The 20,095-nt window shown below is 39.0% G+C and overlaps 1 protein-coding gene across 10 annotated transcripts in view; it reads right to left on the bottom strand.

Annotated features, from left to right (window-relative positions):
* The window catches only part of Cpeb3 (cytoplasmic polyadenylation element binding protein 3), a 175,890-nt gene that overhangs the window by 84,437 nt on the left and 71,358 nt on the right, over nucleotides 1-20,095 (bottom strand). For 8 of the 10 annotated variants that reach the window (XM_090346262.1, XM_090346258.1, XM_090346256.1 and 5 more), the window contains 2 exons: nucleotides 13,309-13,365; nucleotides 1,198-1,221 (listed from right to left, as the gene is read on the bottom strand). In XM_090346262.1, the coding sequence (XP_090202388.1) occupies nucleotides 1,198-1,221; nucleotides 13,309-13,365 (81 nt within the window). The remainder of the gene's footprint in view (nucleotides 1-1,197; nucleotides 1,222-13,308; nucleotides 13,366-20,095) is intronic. The other 2 variants (XM_090346263.1, XM_090346265.1) reach the window with 1 other exon arrangement.

The raw sequence follows: 20,095 nt of genomic DNA, 5'->3' as shown, positions 1-20,095 counted from the left end.
AAAAAAAAGATGGTATTTATTTCCATGGTTGAAAAATAAGTGATTATATGATTCTACAAACACAATTAGGTTCTTTCAATAATTATTGAAGAAATATTAACTATGGAATTAAAATAAAAGCAATATAATAATTTTCTTCTACCTCTGATAACTATCAAGTCAGAATGAGCCTGATGAATGACAAATATTAGCAAATAAACAAAATATATATTCTAATTTTAGCTCTGGCTTTAACTTTAGGTCAGACAGCAATAATAATAATAACTTCATTACCCCCAGTTTCTGCAAATGAGCATCAAAAGTATCTTACATTTATGGAAGGTACTTTTAAATAAATGTATATGCTTTTCTGTCTCATTTTTTAAAAACCTTGAACCATCTTAAGTTGGACCAAACTGGTTTTATTACCTCAAAACTTACCAGGGAGGGCACCAGATCTAAGTGATATGGGAATAATTGCAAACTAAATGTTTAACCCCAAATCCCATACTCTTTTCATGACATTAGGTCACTTTGTAAAGTTATTTGAAAAAAATCACAAATATAGAAATTTTTCTGAAAGTTTTGAGCAAAACTATTTTTTTAAATTAGGTATCATGAGGAAAGTGTATTTTATGGGGTCTAAAGCAATTCTGAAGTACCTGTTTAAGAAGAACACAAAAAATATAGGTAAAGACTGTAATCAGACCTCTGAAATTTAAACTTAATTTGTCCTCAGATGAAATTTGCATGTAAATATAAAAGAAAAATTCCACCAGCCAACCTAGTAAAATCAAGAGTTGCAATTAAACTCCTTTGTACACTATGTACAAGTAAAATACTGATATCTGAAACTTAGCCTCTAATTCTATAAAGAGAAGGTAATTAGTAATGGGCAAAACCAAAACAAAATACGTATGGTTCGCCATTATTTCCTCATGTTTCATTCATAATAATAAGCCACATAACAAAAACTGCCAGGTAGAAATCTTTGTCATATCTTTATTAGGATTCAAAGAACAAATTACCAGCAAACACTAAAAAGCAAATATAATGAAAATAGTAAGCAATACTTGGCTATAATAATTAAGGCAGTATATGACATCATAGAATTATTACTGTTTTACGCACACATATACACACACAGAAATATAAACACACACACATTCACACATTCAATTTGGCAAGCAATAGAGCTCATAAAAAAAAAAAATTTACCTCGTCTCCGCCCATAGCTCCTGGCTGCATGTGAACATAGAAGAAAACCATGGGTATTTGTATCAAAATAGTCTGTGAACACATTGTATTCTTTTAAAAACCCTCTTTGAAAGTACAAACTAAATCATAATGTTAAAAAGAAATTCAAGGGCATGGGATACAATGATGCTTCAATGATGCAAGTCTTATAAGGATTTACACTAGGGCCTACTTCCATGAGTTTCTTTTTTCAAGTCTATAAGTCTTCATTTGTACTTTATATTACCACCAGATATCCCTTGAAAAATATTTGTTCTAAACAATTGAAAACTGTAGCTTATAATAAGCAGTTTGAATTTGTTTTTTCTCTTTTTTTCTTTTTGCCAGTCCTGGGGCTCAAATTCAGGGCCTGAGCATTGTTTTCTCAAAGCTAGAGCTCTACCACCTGAACCACTTAGGCTTTTTCAGTGTTTGTGGTACTGAGAAATGCAACTCGGGTCTTCATGCATGCTAGGGAAGCACACCACCACTAGGCCAAACTCCCACCCCACGGTTTGAATTTCTACACACACACACACACACACACACACACTTTGAAGAAATTTAAAATTCTTTATTTATTGTCAGTCCTAGGGCTTAAACTCAGGACATGGGCACTGTCCTTTGGCATTCTCAAGACTAGTGCTCTAACATTTGAGCCATAGCACTACTTCCAGCCTTTTCTGTGTATGTGGTACTCAGGAATTGGGCTTCATAATACATGTTAGGGAGGCACCTGACCCTACCACTAGGCTATACTCCTAGTTCCAATTCAGTATTTATTTACAGAATATGTTTCTGTAAAACTTTCAATGATGGTTCTCTTATTTTCTCCATTTATTTTCTATACTATATCATAATTGAGAAAAATGCATATTCATAAAAGAATTGACAAATTAAAAAGCGATTAAGGTCTGGATCCTTTGCAGGCCCTCCTTTAATCATGGAGTATTCTGAAGGTTTCCTCCAAAACTCTAGGCCTACAGAAAAAGCACTGCTACAAATCGAGTTAGATGGTAGCATCATATATTGCTAGATTCTTTCACCTACCCTGGTTTTCAGGGTGGAATGACTCTTAAATTTGTTAACTCATACTCTATAAAAATAAGTGAGAATTCCATTTAGTCTTTTTTTTTTGTCATTTGTGGGGCTTGAACTCAGGGCCTAGGCACCTGTCCCTGAGCTTATTGGCTTAAAGATAGCACTCTAGCAGGGCAGTGGCTCATGTCTGTAATCCTAGCTACTCAGGAGGTTGAGATCTGAGGATCAAGGTTCACAGCCAGCCCGGGCAGGCCCATGAAAGGACCTAAGACTCTTATCTTCAATCAACTTCTAGAAAACTGGAAAGTGGGGCCTGGCTCAAGGGCAGGGTGGTAGCCTTGAGCAGAAGAACTCAGGGACAGTCCAGGCTGAATTCAAGTCCCATGACACACTACAGCACGCGCTTCCTCGCTCCCTCACTCCCCCCCTCTCTTTCATACACACACACACACACACACACACACACACACACACACACACACAAAGATAGCACTCCCACTTTGAGCCACAGAGCCACTTCTGATTTTCTGGTAGTTAACTAGAAATGAGTCTATTCATAGACATTCAAGTCCAGGATGGCTTCAAACCAGGATCCTCAGATCTCAGCCTCCTGAGTAGCTAGGATTACTAGCATGAGCCTCCATCACTGGCTCTAGTCTGTTTTTTAAAGTATAGAAGTTTCATAAAATTGACTTACACTGACAGAGGAAGATGATCTCCACTCACATTTGTATTGACAGACAGCAGTAAAAACAAAGCTATTTTTCTACTTCTCTTCAGATGTCAAACTTTCCTTCAGGCATAACCATTTGCTTTCTCATTATTCAAACATTAAAAAGGATTATATAATGTTTAAACTTTTCTTTAATGATTCCTCCCCTACTACAATTCTCAGTGAAAACAAACAAAACAAACAACAAAACTCTGCTGAAGACCACAAGGAGAAACTTGGGAGTGCTAAAGTAGTACTTTCTTTTCCTAGAAATAAATAGGACTTTAAGAATTAATGGTGGATCATGCCTGTAACTGTAGCTACTTTAAGAGGTAGAGATCAGACAAGTGGCAGTTCAAGGTCACCTCAGACAAAATGTTGGCAGGACCATATATCAATCAATAAGCAGAAAGAGTATATCTCTAATCCCAGCAATATAGGGAGGCCTAAGTTAGGAGCATCATGGTTGGAGGTCAGCTACTGCAAAAACTCCAGATGCTCCCTGAAAAATAACTAAAGCAAAAAAAAAAAAACAAACAACAACAACAAAAAAGCTAGTAGCAGCTTAAGGTCCTTAGTTCAAGCCCCAGTATAGTCCAACAATTTTATAAGAATGCTGGGTACATCAATTTAACATGAACCAACACAAAATGATCAATCTCACAGAGGGCAAAAAAAATCTATCTCTATCATATACTGCCTAAACTATGACTTTTTTTTCTTTTTGCCAGTCCTGGGCCTTGAACTCAGGGCCTAGGCACTGTCCTTGGGCTTCCTCAAGGCTAGAGCTCTATTACTTGAGCCACAGCACCACTACTGGCTTTTTTTCTACGTATGTGATACCGAGGAATCGAACCCGGGTCCTCTTGCATGCTAGGCAAGCACTCGGAACCACTAGGCTCAACTCTCCACCCTAAACTATGGTTTTATACTAGATATCCCTGGAGACATCTTTTATTTATTTATGTATAATAAGCACTTAGATCCCATAAAAATTATATTTAATCTTAGAAATCAGGTTGTAGTTTCATTGCTGGGTTTAGCAAGTAGGAAGGAACATAAAAGAGAGACCTTCAGGGTGGTGGTAATGTTTTGGCTTTGGTTTGGGTATTCTGAACTTTCTATAATACATTATTCTGAAATTGCTGTGATACATCTTAACATATTTATTAAACATATTTATAATTTGTGTACCATACTGCAATGTTTTATAAAACAGCTAAATCAGGCCAGGAGCAGTGGCTCACGCCTGTAATCCTAGCTACTCAGGAGGCTAAGATCTGAGGATCGCGTGGTTTAAAGTGAGCCGGACACTAAAGACAGAGAGACTCATCTCTAATTAACCACTAGAAAAGGGAAAGTGGGGCTGTGGCTCAAGGGGTAGGGTGGAAGCCTTCAGCTAAAGAGCTCAGGGACAGTGCTCAGGCACAGAGTTCAAGCCCTATGACCAACAAAAAAAATGGGCCAAAAGCATAGCCTACTGTTAGAATGCTTGTATAGCATGCATGAAGCCCTGGGTTTGATTCCTCAGAATCACACACACAGAAAAAGCTGGAAGTGGTGCGTGGCTCACGTGGTAGGGCACCAGCCTTGAAAGCCCAAGGATGGGTGCTTAGGCCCTGAGTTCAAGCCTCAGGATTGGGGGGGAAAAAAAGTTAAAACAAACTAGGGATTAGAGTATGGCTCATCCTGCCTGGCAAGGACAGGCCAGGCCCTAAATTTAAACCCTTAGTACTACCACCCTCAAAGGAAAAAAACTAAAGACAACTATTTAATTAGTTCTCTGGTTATAAAATTAATACAGAAAGTCAAAAGTACTAATATTTTATTGTTTCTAAATTATAAATCTGAATAATCAGAAAATGTTTTAAAAAGTCTATCAGAATAAACATTAAGAGGTACATATATTCTGCAGTAGAAATTGTAAGAGTTTTTCCAAAACTGAACTTGCAGGGTCAGTGTATATTTTGAGTCCTATTAACAGGACTATACTCTGTTATGTATACAAAGCAATACTAACATGGGACATCTGTCCTTATGATTTGGCCCATACTAGGTTTTTTGTTTTTTGTCAGTCCTGGGCCATGAACTCAGGGCCTAAGCACTGTCCTTAGACTTTCTCAAGGCTAGGGTTCTACCGCTTGAGCTTCAGCACCATTTCTGGCTTTTTTTCTATGTATGTGGTACCAAGGAATTGAACCTGGGTCCTTGTGCATGCTAGGCAAGCACTCTACCACTAGGCTAAACTCCAGGCCCCCATACTAGGTTTTAAATGGGTGTGCATGTGATTAACAAGGCAGTGCACATATAGAATCTTTTTGTTTTCATTTTCTGTGCGTGTGTGTGTGTGTGTGTGTGTGTGTGTGTGTGGTGCTGAAAATCAGGGCTTGGGGTAATGTCCCTGAGTTTTTTTACTGAAGGCTAGCACTCCACTACTTTAGCCACAGTTCCACTTCTAGTTTCTTGGAGGCTAATTGTAGGTAAGAGTCTCACACAACTCTCCCCACTTCTCCTGTCAGCCCAAACTGGTTTGGAATCACAAATCCCAGTCCTCTAATCTCAGACTCCTAGGTAGCTAATATTTACAGTGAGACATTTGGTGTGATGATCAGTGAGTTCTTTGGAAGTGTATTTTGCAATTTAAACCATTTAAATGATTAAACTCTGAAATCTGAAAATGTTAATTTTAAGTGTAGTGAATGCTATTATCAGAAAGTCCAGATTCTGGGCCAGGAGTTTGGCCTAGTGGTAGAGTGCTTGCCTAGCATGCACAAAGACCAGAGTTCAATTCCTTGGTACACATATATAGAAAAAAGCTGGAACTGGTGCTAGTAGTGCCCAGGCCCTGAGTTCAAGGCCAGGACTAACAACAAGAAAAGTCCAGATTCTACAGCCTACAGGAGTGAAGAAAACACCCAAGGAACTCCAGTCACTTGACAGTTTCCTGCATCTTCATTACTGTGGTGAAAAGCCCTAACTCCTGTCACTTGAGTCAGATTCACACATGCATGGAGAATTCCTTCCAAAATCCAACAAAGATAGTCAAGACAATTTCAAACTTTTACTTACAGTGTTCAATTTCAGACTATGTAGACCAGGCTGAGTATTCTATTTTCCAGAATAAAAAGTATAAATAAGAAGACAATAGATATTTTATGTGTTTGTTAAAAGAGTAAAAAACAAAAACCCAATACTCTTAATTAGGTACTTAAAGTAAAAAGTATACTCTCTGCCTGGAGTTCCTTGATCTCTGGTTCTATCACATCATCCTGATCAGTTCACCTAATCTTTTTTCCTTTCTGGGTTTTTTTTTTTTTTTTTTTTTTTTTTTTTTTGCCATCCTGGGCTTGAGCTCAGAGCCTGAGCACTGTCCTTGGATTTTCTCAAGGCTAGAGCTCTACCACTTGAGCCTCAGCACCACTTCCGGCTTTTTTCTATGTATGTGGTACCGAGGAATCGAACCCGGGTCTTCATGCATGCTAGGCAAACACTTTAACCATTAGGCCAAACTCCCGGCCCCTCTGGTTTGTTTTTTTTGGGGGGTACAAGGTCTTGCTATGTTCCGGGATGGCCTGGAATTTTCAATACTCCTGTCTCCACCTTCCTAGTACTGGGGATTATAGGTGTGTACCAGATGGCCCAGCTCACATTAACTTCTTCAATTTCAGTTTTCCCTATCTGTAAAATGAGGTGAAAACAAAAACAGTCTCTTAGGTTCACGTTCATATACTGTACTCATCCAAAATAGCTTCAAACAAATCTTTTTTTTTCCAGTCCTGGGCTTGAACTCAGGGGCTGGGTACTGTGCTGAGCTTTCTCACTCAAGTCCAGAACTCTACCACTTGAGCCACAGCACCACTTCCGGCTTTTTCTGTGTATGTGGAACTGAGGAATTGAACTCAGGGCTTCATACATGCTAGGTAAGCACTCTACCACTGAACCACCTTCCCAGTCGCAAACAAGTATTTAAAGTCACAGAACATCACATATCCCTTTAACTACTACTTCCTCCTCCTTCTTTTTCTGCGTGTGTGCAAGCTAGTACATAGGGCTTGAACTTAGGGCCTCCAAGCTATCATTACACTTTTTTGCTGGAGGATGGCACACTAGCACATGAGTCAGACCTCCCCTTCCACTATTTTTTATTTTAATTAGTCATCGTTTACAATATATTCATATTGGGACTTACATACTCATTTTATATGAGTAATAATTTTAGTATAATTTGTATCAATTTTACTTTTAAACCTGTTCAGATAAAAGGAGCAGTACTGAATCTAGTCTTTAAAGTTTTCAAAATCTCAAAAGAAATGTCTTCAGGCTAGGATCTCAAAATAATTCCTTCAATATCTTATTACATTGCTAAGAAATTACTTAGTTACATCCACTTGCAGTGAGCAAAAAAATAATATGCTTTTCAATTTTTGGAAAATTCCATCTGGAATTCTAGCAAAGCTGGCTCTCTTTCCATTCTGGCATAAAGGCATCATGTGCTCAGCTCCCACTTGGCCACTTCCTCTCAGCTGAGTCTCTCCCCAAGGAGTTGGTTCACACTCAGCAAAGCATGAAGGGGGGAGGGAGGAGGAGGCACTGCCACTATCCAGGAGACAGCCCAACACAAACATGCATACCAATGCCCTTTCAAAACATTTCCTCTTTTGATTTAACAAACGCACCCGCAGTCTTCAGTTCAAACAGAAATAGAAAGGAAATATTCCAAAATATTTTCAATGCATTCGTTAAGATGAAAAATGCACAAGATGGTATATACAGGTTGCAAAGTCTAGGGTCTTTAGATGTGAGATATTTTACAATCAATTGCCTCAAAACTGCCCAAGCAAGTTCAGTTTCTTTTTTTCAGTTGTTTTTGTGATATAGGAGATCAAACCCAGGAGCTCATACATATGTTCTACCACTGAGTTATATTCCTGCCTTCTCCCTTTTTTTTTTTGTTTCTTTTTTTTATTATTTATTTTTGCTAGTCTTGGGGCTTGAACTCAGGGCCTGAATACTGTCCTTGGGCTTTCCTCAAGGCTAGCAGTCTACCACTTGAGCCACAGCACCACCTCCAGCTTTTTCTATGTATGTGGTACCAAGGAATCAAACCAAGGTCTTCATGCATGCTAGGCAAACACTCTACCTCTACGCTAAACTATCAGCCTTTTAAAATTTAATTTAATATTTTTTTGAAGGTCCTGGGGCTTCAACTCTGGGCCTGGTGCTGACCCTGAGCTCTTCAGCTCATGGCTACCACCCTACCCTTGAGCCAAGCCCCACTTCCCATTTTCTTGAGGTTAAATGGAGTTAAGAGTCACAGGTCCTTTAGTGCCAGGACTGGCTTTGAACCTTGATCCTCCTGTCTCAGCCTCCTGAGTAGTTAGGATTACAGGTGTGAGCCCAGCTGGCATTAAAACTTTTGAACTATGGGGCTGGGAGCATAGCCTAGTACAGAGTGCTTACCTAGCATGCACAAAGTGCATGGAGTTTCCTGCCTGGCCTTCAAACTACCATCCTCAGAGGTAGGATTACCATTTGTGAGTCACTGGTAATGTTTCACATTTTAGAAATAGACAATTTTCCAAGTGGACATTTACAAACAAATAGCACTTTAAAAAGTGCCAACTGGGGGCCGGGAGTTTGGCCTAGTGGTAGAGTACTTGCCTAGTATGCACAAGGACCAGGGTTTGATTCCTTGGTAGCACATAGAGAGAAAAAAAAAAAGTCGGAAGTGGTGCTGAGGCTCTAGTGGTAGAGCTCTAGCCTTGAGAAAGTCCAAGGACAGTGCTCAGGCCCTGAGCTCAAGCGCAGGACTGGCAAAAAATAAAATAATAAAATAAAAAGTGCCAACATCCTATTGCTGAAACAACTGGAAAGAGATTATAGGTAGCCAAGAAGGTACATACTACAAAGACAAGTAAAGAAATATCTCATCCACGTAGGAAAATCACACAAAAACAGGTGAAAATATCTCCCAGTACAGCCACTCTAGCACTCTAGATTTTAGAAATCTAAAATGCACTGAAAGCCTGCCACTGGTGTCCCATGCTTGTAAATCATAGCTACTAAAGAGGCTGAGTTCTAAAGATCAGGGTCTCAAGCCATCCCGGGCAGAAAAATCCAAGAGACTCTTCTCTCCAATCAACTACCAAAAAGCTGGAAGTAGAAAATGTGGCTCAAGTAGTAGAGTGGTTTTGAACAGAAAGCCCAAGGGAGGCCCTAAATTCAAGCTCCAGTTCAAACAATAATAATAATAAAACAAAATGAAAACAAAGCCAGCAGTTCATGCAGGTGGAAGCAACATACAAGGGCAGTTTCCTACAAGTCAGACACTACACTAAGCTTTGTTAAGATTCATATATAGCCATGTTAGTGATAATTATCTTCGTTTTACGAGTGAAAGAAAAATCAAAGGCAAAAAGAAGAATATAGCCCTAAGACTATATAATTTATAGATCTTTCCAGACTCCTAACAATGCTTCGCCCAGCCATGCTAATTACTTGCATATTCAGGTTCCATAGGCCCTCCAGCTGGCCTGAAGATTGCTCCCAGACATTGAATCACACCACCCCTAAAAACACACACTGCAGGCTCAGTTTCTAAAGTTTTGTACTTATTAGACAACTTTTCTTTTTTTGTAGTTCATGTGGCTTGAACAAGGCCTAGGCACTGTCCTTGAGCTCTTCAGCTCAAGGCTACCACCCTACCCTAGAGCCAGATAAGATGTTAACTGGAGATAAGGTTCTTTTGTGCCTGGGCTGGCTTTGAACCTTGATCCTCAGATCTCAGCCTCCTGAATAACTAGGATTAGACTCGAGTCACCTCGACAGATAACTTTCTTATATTGCTTGATTTCCACAGCCTATTTTCTTTTCTACTTGGAAAATAAGATCTGACAAGTTAAAGGAATAAAATAGATAATTGGCAGTGGTATTTCACATTCTGCTTTTGAACACTAATCTGACAATGAATTTAGTTCACGTGGTCCAAACAGAAGCACTAATATCCTTTCCTAAGGATTGAGATAATAAAAGGAAAAATGTTGGCTTGATGGCTCACCCCTATAATCCTAGCTAATCAGGAGGTGTAGAGGGCTATGACCCACAAAAATAGATAGATAAATAAAAAGGAAAAAATTCAGCAAAACGAAAAAACCTAAGCTAAGTTAGAAAAATCTGGCTGACAGAACTGCTATTATATATGTAGCTACACCTTGTCAGCAGCCTCCTTTCCCCTCTCATTAGGATAAAAAAAATGCATTTTGCATACTTCTATTGTTTGGGGTGAAGATGAAAAGGGCAATGGCTTTTATTGATACATTGAGCATCAACTTACTTTTTTTTGGCCAGACTTCAGGCCTGGGCACTGTCTTTGGGCTAACACTCTACCACATGAGTTATAGCACCACTTCTGGCTTTTTTTTGTGGGGGGAGGCCAGGGATCCTGGGGCTTGAACTCAACCTGGGGGCTGTCCCTGAGCTTTTCAGCTCAAAGCTAGCCCTCTACCACTAAACCTTATTGCACTCCAGTTTTCTGGTGGTTAACTGGAAGTAAGAGTCTCATAGACTTTTTGTGCCTGAGCTGGCTTTGAATTGTAATCCTCAGATCTCAGCCTCCTGAGTTAGCTATGTTACAGATGTGAGCCACTGGCAAGTGGCCCAACTTACTTTCTTTTTTTTTTTTGCCAGTCCTGGGCTTGAGCTCAGGGCCTGAGCACTGTCCTTGGAGTTTCTCAAGGCTAGCACTCTACCACTTGAGCCTCAGCACCACTTCCAGCCTTTTGCTATGTATGTGGGGTACCGAGGAATCGAACCCGGGTCCTCGTGCATGCTAGGCAAGCACTCTACCACTAGGCCAAACTCCCGGCCCCCCAACTTACTTTCAATGCTCCCTTTTAGGACCCTTCCTCCCAAATCGTTTCTTTTTTAAATAAGTTGTTTTTCATATTCTCAAAAAAAAAAAAAAGACAATGGCTTTTAAAGCTAAGAAAAAACATATTACCTGTTTCCGTAGAAAATGACACATTGTTGAGAACTCTTCTGGAAATACTGGACAAGGAGCCTCAGGTCTTACTCTTGGATTATGCTTCCTTCCTCTTCCTCTTTTTTTTTTGGGGGGGAGGGGCAATCCTGGGGCTTGAACTCAGAGCCCAAGTGCTCTCACTGAGGTTTGCTGCTCAAGGCTAGGGTTATACTACTTGAAACAGCGCAACTTCCCACTTTTTCTGAGTAGTTTATTGCAGGTAAGAGCCTCTCAAGGACTTTCCTGCCTGGGTGGCTTTGAACCACCATCCTCAAATCTCATCCTCCTGAGTACCTAGGATTACTGGTGTGAGCCACCAGCACCTGGCTCCTACCTGTCCTTTTTTTTTTTGCCAGTCCTGGGGCTTGAACTCAGGGCCTGAGCACTGTCCTTGGGCTTTCTTGAAGTTAGCACTCTACCACTTGAGCCACATCATCATTTCTGGCTTTTTCTATGTATGTGGTACTGAGGAATCGAACCCGGATCTTTGCATGGTAGGCAAGCACTTTTAGCACTGGCCAAACTCCCAACCCCCTACCTATCCTTTTATATTCTATTAATACCCTCAACTTCTCAATTTTCTTAGCCCTTTTTTTTCCTGAAAATATAATTCAACATTAATCTAGTCCCTGATACATAATCAGGAAATCTTAGCGGCTAGTTCTGGTGATTCATGACTTCAATTATTATATGATGATTGAGAGAAAGGAAAAAGAAACCAGGAAAATAACTGTTGAGCCAGTAAGTGTTAGGTAGAAAAAGAAAAAAAAATATTCTGTATTGGTGTTACATGTAGCTACATGAGCTGTCTCATCTATACAGAAGGAAAGAAAAGATCATAGCAATTCTGTCAACCGTAAGTACCGAGCAGAAAAATTATGATCATCTCGAGTTGGAACTCACTCTAAGAGAGAGCTGATGGTAATGTAAACATGGAGTATACATTTTGGAGATTATATACCACTCTAGATTTACCCAGTATGCCTCCTATGTGTATCAAGAGTCAGCTTGTGTATCTGGGAGCATGAGAAGGAACATCTACTATCACTCATTTGCTAAAGGAGAAAATTTCAATCTTGAGAGACTTAACCATTGTACAGGTCCAATTTCAGACGATAGACTGTTTTGCAAAGTTATCTGGCATACAGTTCTAGGAAGGAGAATTGAGGCTAGCCAGATAATCTATTAGTATTATTTAACACCATGACTTTCTGGATAGTAACTTCTGGCTGCTCTAGAGCTTAATCCAACAATTATACTGACAAAACCAATCCTTGACTATACAGCTGTGGATATCTGTAACACACAAGGTTCTACTGTCATGAGGCTTGAACTCTGGGCCGGGGGCACTGTACCTGAGCTCTTCAGCTCAAGTCTACTGCCCTACCCCTTTAGCCATAGCCCCTCTTCCCCTTTGTAGTGATTAACTGGAGATAAGAATTTATCGGCTTTGTATTTTGTATTGCCTGGGCTGGCTTTGAACCACTAAGATCTCAGCCTCCTGAGTAGCTAGGATTACAGGTGTGAGCCACCTCACTCAGCCTAGATGTCCAATATAAAAACCTATTGGCTATTTACCTCAATGAGAAAATTTTAAGTTATGTAAACATTTATTCATTCACTTTCTCTGTCCCATTCCCTCTCTTCCATATCTTCTTTCTTAATTACCATTAATGGTATAGAGCAGGAGGTGACAATCATTATCTGTGGGGGGCCCCTGAATAAACAGTTCAGGCTTTGTGGGCTCTGTCATTTTAGTGCAAACAGGTACAACAGATAATCCAGACAATCCATAAACAAATGGTTATAGCTAAGCTCAAATCACTAATTTTGTTATTTACAAAAGCAGGCATTAGAATACTAGGGTGTGGTTTTAAGAATTTACAAATTCAATTATATCTGAGATTGGTAGTTCTCCCTGTAATCCTAGCTTCTGGTGGAGGGGAAGGAGGAGAAAAAACTGAGCTTGGTTTTTGTTTTGTTTTTTTCCTCAAGGCTAGAGCTCTACCACTTGAGCCTCAACACCACTTCCAGCTTTTTTTTTTCCTATGTATATGGTACAGAGGAATCGAACCCTGGTCTTTGTGCATGCTAGGCAAGCACTCTACCACTAGGCCAAACTCCTGGTCCTATGGGCCTCATTTTTAAAGTTTCTAATTCAGGAGGTCTGTAGGAGGGCCTAAGATTTTTACATTGTTAGTAAGTTCCCAGGTGGTACTGGGAACTTTTTGAGAACCACTGATGGTGAAAGATTGAAAGTAGAAACTACATGTTATTACATGACTGCTAATTTTATAGAATATATCATATGAAGACTTACTGTTGAGTGCCATAATATTATCTGTTCCTGGATGATGGAAATTTATTCCCATACGTCCTAAAAAATAAAATAATTTTATTTTAAGCACAGAAAATTCAACATAAATTATTTCAAACACATCATAAAATATACACATTGCAAAAAGGTAGAACAGATTAATTCATAACATTCTCAAAAGCCAAAGCATTTACAGTTCTTAAGTCATAAAACACATATGCAAAAAGTCTGAAAGCAAAGCCAAAGTCTGAACATAAAATACAGAACAAAAAGCTTCCATTATAATAGTCTGAAATTTACACGTCTCCCACATTCCAATTTAATCATGCTGATTTTTGCATTAAGCATTTTATTTACACAATAATTCACACTGCCCTTCAAATTCAAGCAGAAAACAAAGTTAAAAGAGTTACATAAACTAATACTTGTAACTTAGAGAAAATAAAAAGAGACATGCTTTGTAATGGCTCAAATATGCAACAAAATCATCAGAATGACAACGTGAAGAAAGATGGCAAAACTTACATAACAGATGTAGTAGGGAATGACTGGCCTAAAAACCTACAGCTCTTCTTATGCTACCTCAGGGGTTATAGAATTATTTTCATAATGTAGTAAGTACATTACTTCTTTTTTTTTTTTTTTTTTTTTTTGCCAGTCCTGGGCTTGAGCTCAGGGCCTGAGCACTGTGCTTGGACTTTCTCAAGGCTAGAGCTCTACCACTTGAGCCTCAGCACCTTTTCCAGCTTTTGTCTATGTATGTGGTACCAAGGAATCGAACCCGGGTCTTCGTGCATGCTAGGCAAGCACTTTAACCACTAGGCCAAACTCCCGGCCCCAGTACATTACTTCTTGAACATTGCTACCCCTTCCCATGTTTTTCCTCACACTTTCCCTCACCCTTTACTAAAAGTATTTATGACCTTGAACATAATGCTAAATTCTAGACCTGAATTGCAAACTCTGCCCATATTAGCCAACTTCTCATTTTTCTATAGCACTAAGAATCATTTTTCTATTTTTAAAGGGTTATAAAATAAGACAAAAACAAAGGATACTATCTGACAGAGGCTATGTGACCTGTGAAACCTAAAATAGTTCCTCTTGAGCTCCATCAAAAGCTTGACATTCTTGGCCAATAATATAAGATGGAATCAGACACTTTAGAGATGATGGTCTCTAGAGTAAAAACTAAAAGATGGGGACATTTGATGTTTTTTTACAATTTTTTTAAATTAACTATGGGAGAAAAGATAAAATGGATCAAAAGAAAAATTTAACATCTTTTATGAGGAAATAATGTACTAAAATCATCTTTTATGAGGAAATAATGTACTAAGTAAGATATGTTAATTCTGTCAACAAAAAACTTACTGAGACACTAGTATATACTATTTTCTGTGAACAGGGCTCTGCAAGTTTTTTTGTGACCTAACATGTTCAGGGTTATCAAGTTCTCAGTTCTATTAATTTTCACAATCACAGTCTAAATAAAAAATGTAAAGTATTATTTGGGGTAGGAATGATAAAGAAACAACTGTAGTTTTAAATACTGATGAGCCTACCACAGGTGCCTCGTGCCTGCAATCCTAGCTATTCAGGAGGCTGAGATCTTAGGACTGTGGTTCAAAGCCATCCAGGGCAGGTAAGTCCATGTCTTGTCTCTTCTCTTTTCTTCTTTTTTTCTGGTCCTGGGGCTTGAACTCAGGGCCTGGGTGCTGTCCCTGAGCTTCTTTTGTTCGAGGCTAGTGCTCTGCCATTTGAACCACAGCACCACTTCCAAATTTTTCTAAGTAGTTTATTGGAGATAAGAGTCTCACTGACTTGCCTGTCTGGCTGACTTTGAACTGTAATCTCAGATCTCAGCCTCCGAAGTAGCTAGGATTACAGGCATGAGCCACTGATATCCAGCAATGTGAGATTTTTTTTTTTTGGTGGGGGGGGGTCGATGCTGGAATTTGAACTCTGGGCTTGGGCGCTGTCCCTGAGCTCTTTAGCTCAAGGCTACTACCCTAATCCTGTAGTCACAGCACCACTTCTGGACTTTTTAGTGGCCAGGCTGGCTTTGAACCTCGATCCTCAGATCTCAGTCTCCTGAGTAGCTAGGATTACAGGTGTGAGCCACTGCACCCCACTCTGAGATTCTTAACCACCATAAAATCAAAAGTGGCACTATAGCATAAAATGATAGGGCACTGGCCTTAAGCAAAGGAGCTTAGGGGCAGCATCCAGACCCTGAGTTTAAGTCCCATGATATACAGAAAGAAAAAAGAAAAAGGAAAAGTAATGAACTTTACACCAAATATAGTTTTACTGTATGACTGCAAAAAGACCAGTCATCATTTGGTATTCAACTCTGCTATTAGATATTAAATCTCTCAAAAGAAAAGAACAGAATAATGCTTCAATAAAAAAGATGAAATTACGAATTCCTAAGCAAATCACATCTTTTGTTTAACAAGGCCACCTTAATTTTTTTTCCAGTATTGGGGCTTGAACTCAGGGCTTATACACTGTCCCTTTGCAAACTCAAAGCTGGTACTTTACCACTTAAGCCAAACTGCCACTTCTAGGTTTTTGGTGCTTAAATTGAGATAAGAATCTCTTGGATTTGTCTGTATGTGTTGACTCTGAACCTCAATCCTCCAAACTTTATCTACCTCCTTAATAGCTACAATTATAAGATCTGTGGTAGGATTGTGACCTAGCATATGTGAATATCTGGGTTTGATCGGAAGGAAGGAAGGGAGAAAGAAAAGGGGAGGGAGAGGAAGGAAGGAAGGAAAGGAAAGGAAAGGAAAATAGAAAGAAAGAAAAAGGAAAGAAAGAAAAAGAAAAGAGGAAGAAAACAAAACCCCTATCATGTGTGGGTATGTTAAAGGGAAAATTATCAACAATTGATAGATTCTGATGAAACCGTTTCTAGTTTCATCAATACACATAAGAACTTCAATAAAAGTTATTTTTAGAGAACTGGAATGTAGCTCAGTGGCAAAGTGCTTGTCTATCAAGTGCAATATTCTAGATTCGATCCCCAATACCAAAACAGAAAAGACAAAATTTAACTTTAAACCTTATTAGGACAAAACTTGAATCTGTCCTTGTATTTTTTTTATTTATTTTTTTTGCTAATCCTGGGGCTTGAACTCAGGGCCCGGGCACTGTCCTCGGGTTTTCTCAAGGCTAAAGCTCTATCACTTGAGCCACAGCACCACTTCCAGCTTTTTCTGTGTATGTGGCACAGAAGAATGGAACTCTGGTCTTCGTGCATGTTAGGCAAGCATTCTAGCACTCCTGGTTTTATGGAGCCTATTTTGCTACTATTTATATTAGAATTCTTTTGGTTTGGGTTTGTTTTTTGCTGGTCTTGGGGCTTGAACTCAAGGCCTGAGCACTGTCCTTGGGCTTTCTCAAGGTTAGAGCTCTATCACTTGAGCCACAGCACCACTTCCTGCCTTTTTCTCTGTAGTACCAAGGAATCAAACCAAGTTCTTCATGCATGTTAAGCAAGCACTCTACCACAAGGCCAAACTCCTGGCCCCTGAGATTGCTTTCAGTAGAAAAACAATGTCTATTTTATTTTGGTCACACATTTTCATATTTACTAGAATTATTAGGACTTCCAAAAAGTACTACACTCACTATTGAAAGATATAATAATGTGTTTATACATGTCATTGTGTCAAACTTGGTACTATTTTCGGCCTCCAGCATTTGAACATAGCTACACAAATTTTTTTCAACTCTTGCAAAGACAAAACTGAAAGGAAGTTGGTTTGTCTTCGAATTATCATTTGCTACCCTATACTGATTACTTTCAATTCAATTTTTCCTAAGGAAGAGAACAGGAACTGTAGCATTTTGTAGATGGAAGGCATTACTAATTACTGAAAAGCAGAACACATTTGCCTTTCCTGATATTCTCCCTAACTATTTGTCTTCAATGGATCTCTGGGTAAAAGTCAGCATAGATTTTATAGAAACTCTGGGTTAGCAGGGCATGGTAGCTCACGCCTGTCATCCTAGCTACTGGGGAGGCTGGGATCTAAGGATCACAGTTCAAAGCCAGGCAGGACACTGAAGACTGAGATTTTTTTATCTCCAATTAATCACTAGAAAGGGGGAAATGGGGCTGTGGCTCAAGGGGTAGGGTGGTAGCCTTGATCTGAAGAGCTCAAGGACAGAGCCCAAGGCCCAGAGTTCAAGCCCCATGACCCACAAAAAAACAAAACAAAACAAAACAAAAAACCTCTGGGTTAATGTCAGACTCCTAAGACCAGTGATCTAAATATGATCTAATTTTGTTCTCCAAATACATGTATTTTTAGTAAAGTCATTTGTAGGTTCTATATTTCTTCATAAATTAATGTTTATAAGATACAATCTAGTTTCATTATAGCAAATTTAGACATGAGAAAATGAAAAAGATAAGATCAGCAAAGACAGCACAGTTAACATTTTGACTTATTCTTTTGAAATTTAGAAAATGTATATTATGATAATTTTTCTTTTTTGCCATTGCTGGGCTTGAGCTCAAGGCCTGAACACTGTCCTTGGACTTTCTCTACCACTTGAGTCTCAGCACCACTTTTGGCTTTTTTCTATGTATGTGGTATAGAGGAATTGAATCCGGGTCTTCATGCATGGTAGGCAAGCACTCTTCCACTAGGCCAAACTCCTGGCCCCGATAATTTTTTTTAAGAGTGGAATTTTTCATAACACTTTTTTATAATCTGTTGTGATCTTAAATCCTATACTCCTTGAGAAATCTGGAAGTGGGGGGGGGGACATTTGTAAGAATAAAAGAAAATCTAATTCTATATTCAGATGAGGCAATTTCTTTTTTCTTCCTTTGGTCCAAAAAATACTGGTGTTTAATCAGCTGTGAAAACAGAATCAAGTGTGACATCTGGTGATTTTTGCTAATGCAGTCTGGTGCTGCCAGTGTGACATTTTGTCACCTGTCCGGGATCTGCTATTTTTAAATTGTTCTTGTCAGCTAGCTGTCTTTTAAGTATAGTATAAAATATAAGGTTTCATAAGCTGAAGGCATAGTTGGGTGTTACTGAGTTAAATGATGCTGCAGCAAGCTGAGCCTGTGTCCTAGTTTGCCCACAGCACAAGATCTGATAAGAGTTAAAGAGAATAGAGAAAAAGGTTGAAGGATAGGCTTTTACTTAGTCTGTAAAAATTAGTTTCATAAGCTCAATACACAGGTATATTTTGCAATCTAGCTTTAAAAACATTTAATTCTTATTCAAATTTCAGAGTCCAACTAAATCCATATTTTTGTGCCTCAAATAGAAATTGAAAATTTTAATAATTTATAATCAACTGTAAAGCTTATTTCTTCACTTTTGCAGTGTAAGAGGGGTACAAGTGCTGTGCCTTTCATTTTCTCACTTGTTAGTCATGGGGCTTAGGCACTATACCTAAGCTTTTCTGCTTGAGGCTACCACTTTGAGCCACAGCACTATTTCCAGTTTTCTGTGGTTAACTGGAAATTAATGTCTCATGGATTTTCCTGCCCGGGCTGGCTTTTTGAACTGTGATTCTCAGATCTCAGCCTCCTGAGTAGCTAGATTAGAGGTGTGAGCCATCTGCACCCAGCTGTGTCTTTAAATCATCTCCTTTGAAAAGTGAACAGAAGGTTGTACTATATTCCAGAAAGGATAAAATGTATATTCTGCCAGATTTTGTTGCCCATCAATTGTCTTTTTTTTTTTTTTTTTTTTTTTTTTTTTTTTTGCCAGTCCTAGGGCTTGAACTCAGGGCCTGGGTACTATCCTTGGCTTTCTTTTTTTTGCCAGTCCTGGGCTTGAGCTCAAGGCTTGAGCACTGTCCTTGGACTTTCTCAAGGCTACAGCTCTACCACTTGAGCCTCAGCACCACTTCCGGCTTTTTTTTTTCTATGTATGTGGTGCCAGGAATCAAACCCGGGTCTTCATGCATGCAGGCAAGCACTTTAACCACTAGGCCAAACTCCCGGCCCCCCTTGGCTTTCTTTCTCAAGCTCAGCACTGTATCACTTGAGCCACAGTACCACTTCTGGCTTTTTCTGTGTATGTAGTATTGAGGAATTGAACCCAGGGCTTCATGCCCTGGTGAGCACTCTACCACTAGGCCATACTCCTGGCTCCTGCCCATCAATTTTCTCCATAAAGTTAGAGACACATTCCTTCAGGGAAAAATAGTCCATATATGCAATATAGGATACGTTGAAAGAGAAACTGTAAAATGTTTTGAATAATAAAAATCTTACTATGTTCTAGATAACCAATAAGCTCATCAAATAATCAGATTTAGGTTGAGATCTAGTTTCTTCACATACTAGATAATTTTTGGCAAGTTATTTTCTTGAAACAGGTCTCAAACTTGTGAGCTCAAGTGATCCACCATAGCTAGGACTGTAACATATATCGCTACGCTCAACTTCCAAAAATTATTAAAGTCTTTGGCCTTTGTTTCCTCATTTAAGACTATTTAAGAATTGTTAACAATTATTCCAAGCACAGTGCTTTCTTTCTGTTAGTAACTGTTGGGTGATTAGAATATTATATTTAGAGCCATGTGAATTGACAAATGCTTGTAGTCCCAGCTACTTAGGAAGCTAAAACAGAAAGATCCTTTTGGCCCAAGGGTTTGAAGCTAGCCTGGACAAAAAAGAAATGAAAAAAAAAAAAGGCAAAACTGTGTTCCCCACCACACAAACAAAAAATGCTGAAGAATGTATAGAAAAAAAAATCACTTTTTGGTAATTCGGATTCTGTCCAGGATCTGACACTAATCT

The sequence above is a fragment of the Megascapheus bottae genome, chromosome 15, assembly GCF_031878675.1.
Source record: "Megascapheus bottae isolate mThoBot1 chromosome 15, mThoBot2.hap1, whole genome shotgun sequence".
NCBI classification, from domain to species: domain Eukaryota; kingdom Metazoa; phylum Chordata; class Mammalia; order Rodentia; family Geomyidae; genus Megascapheus; species Megascapheus bottae.
The sequence above is the reverse complement of the archived record's forward strand: the minus strand, read 5'-3'. Positions and strand labels throughout refer to the sequence as shown.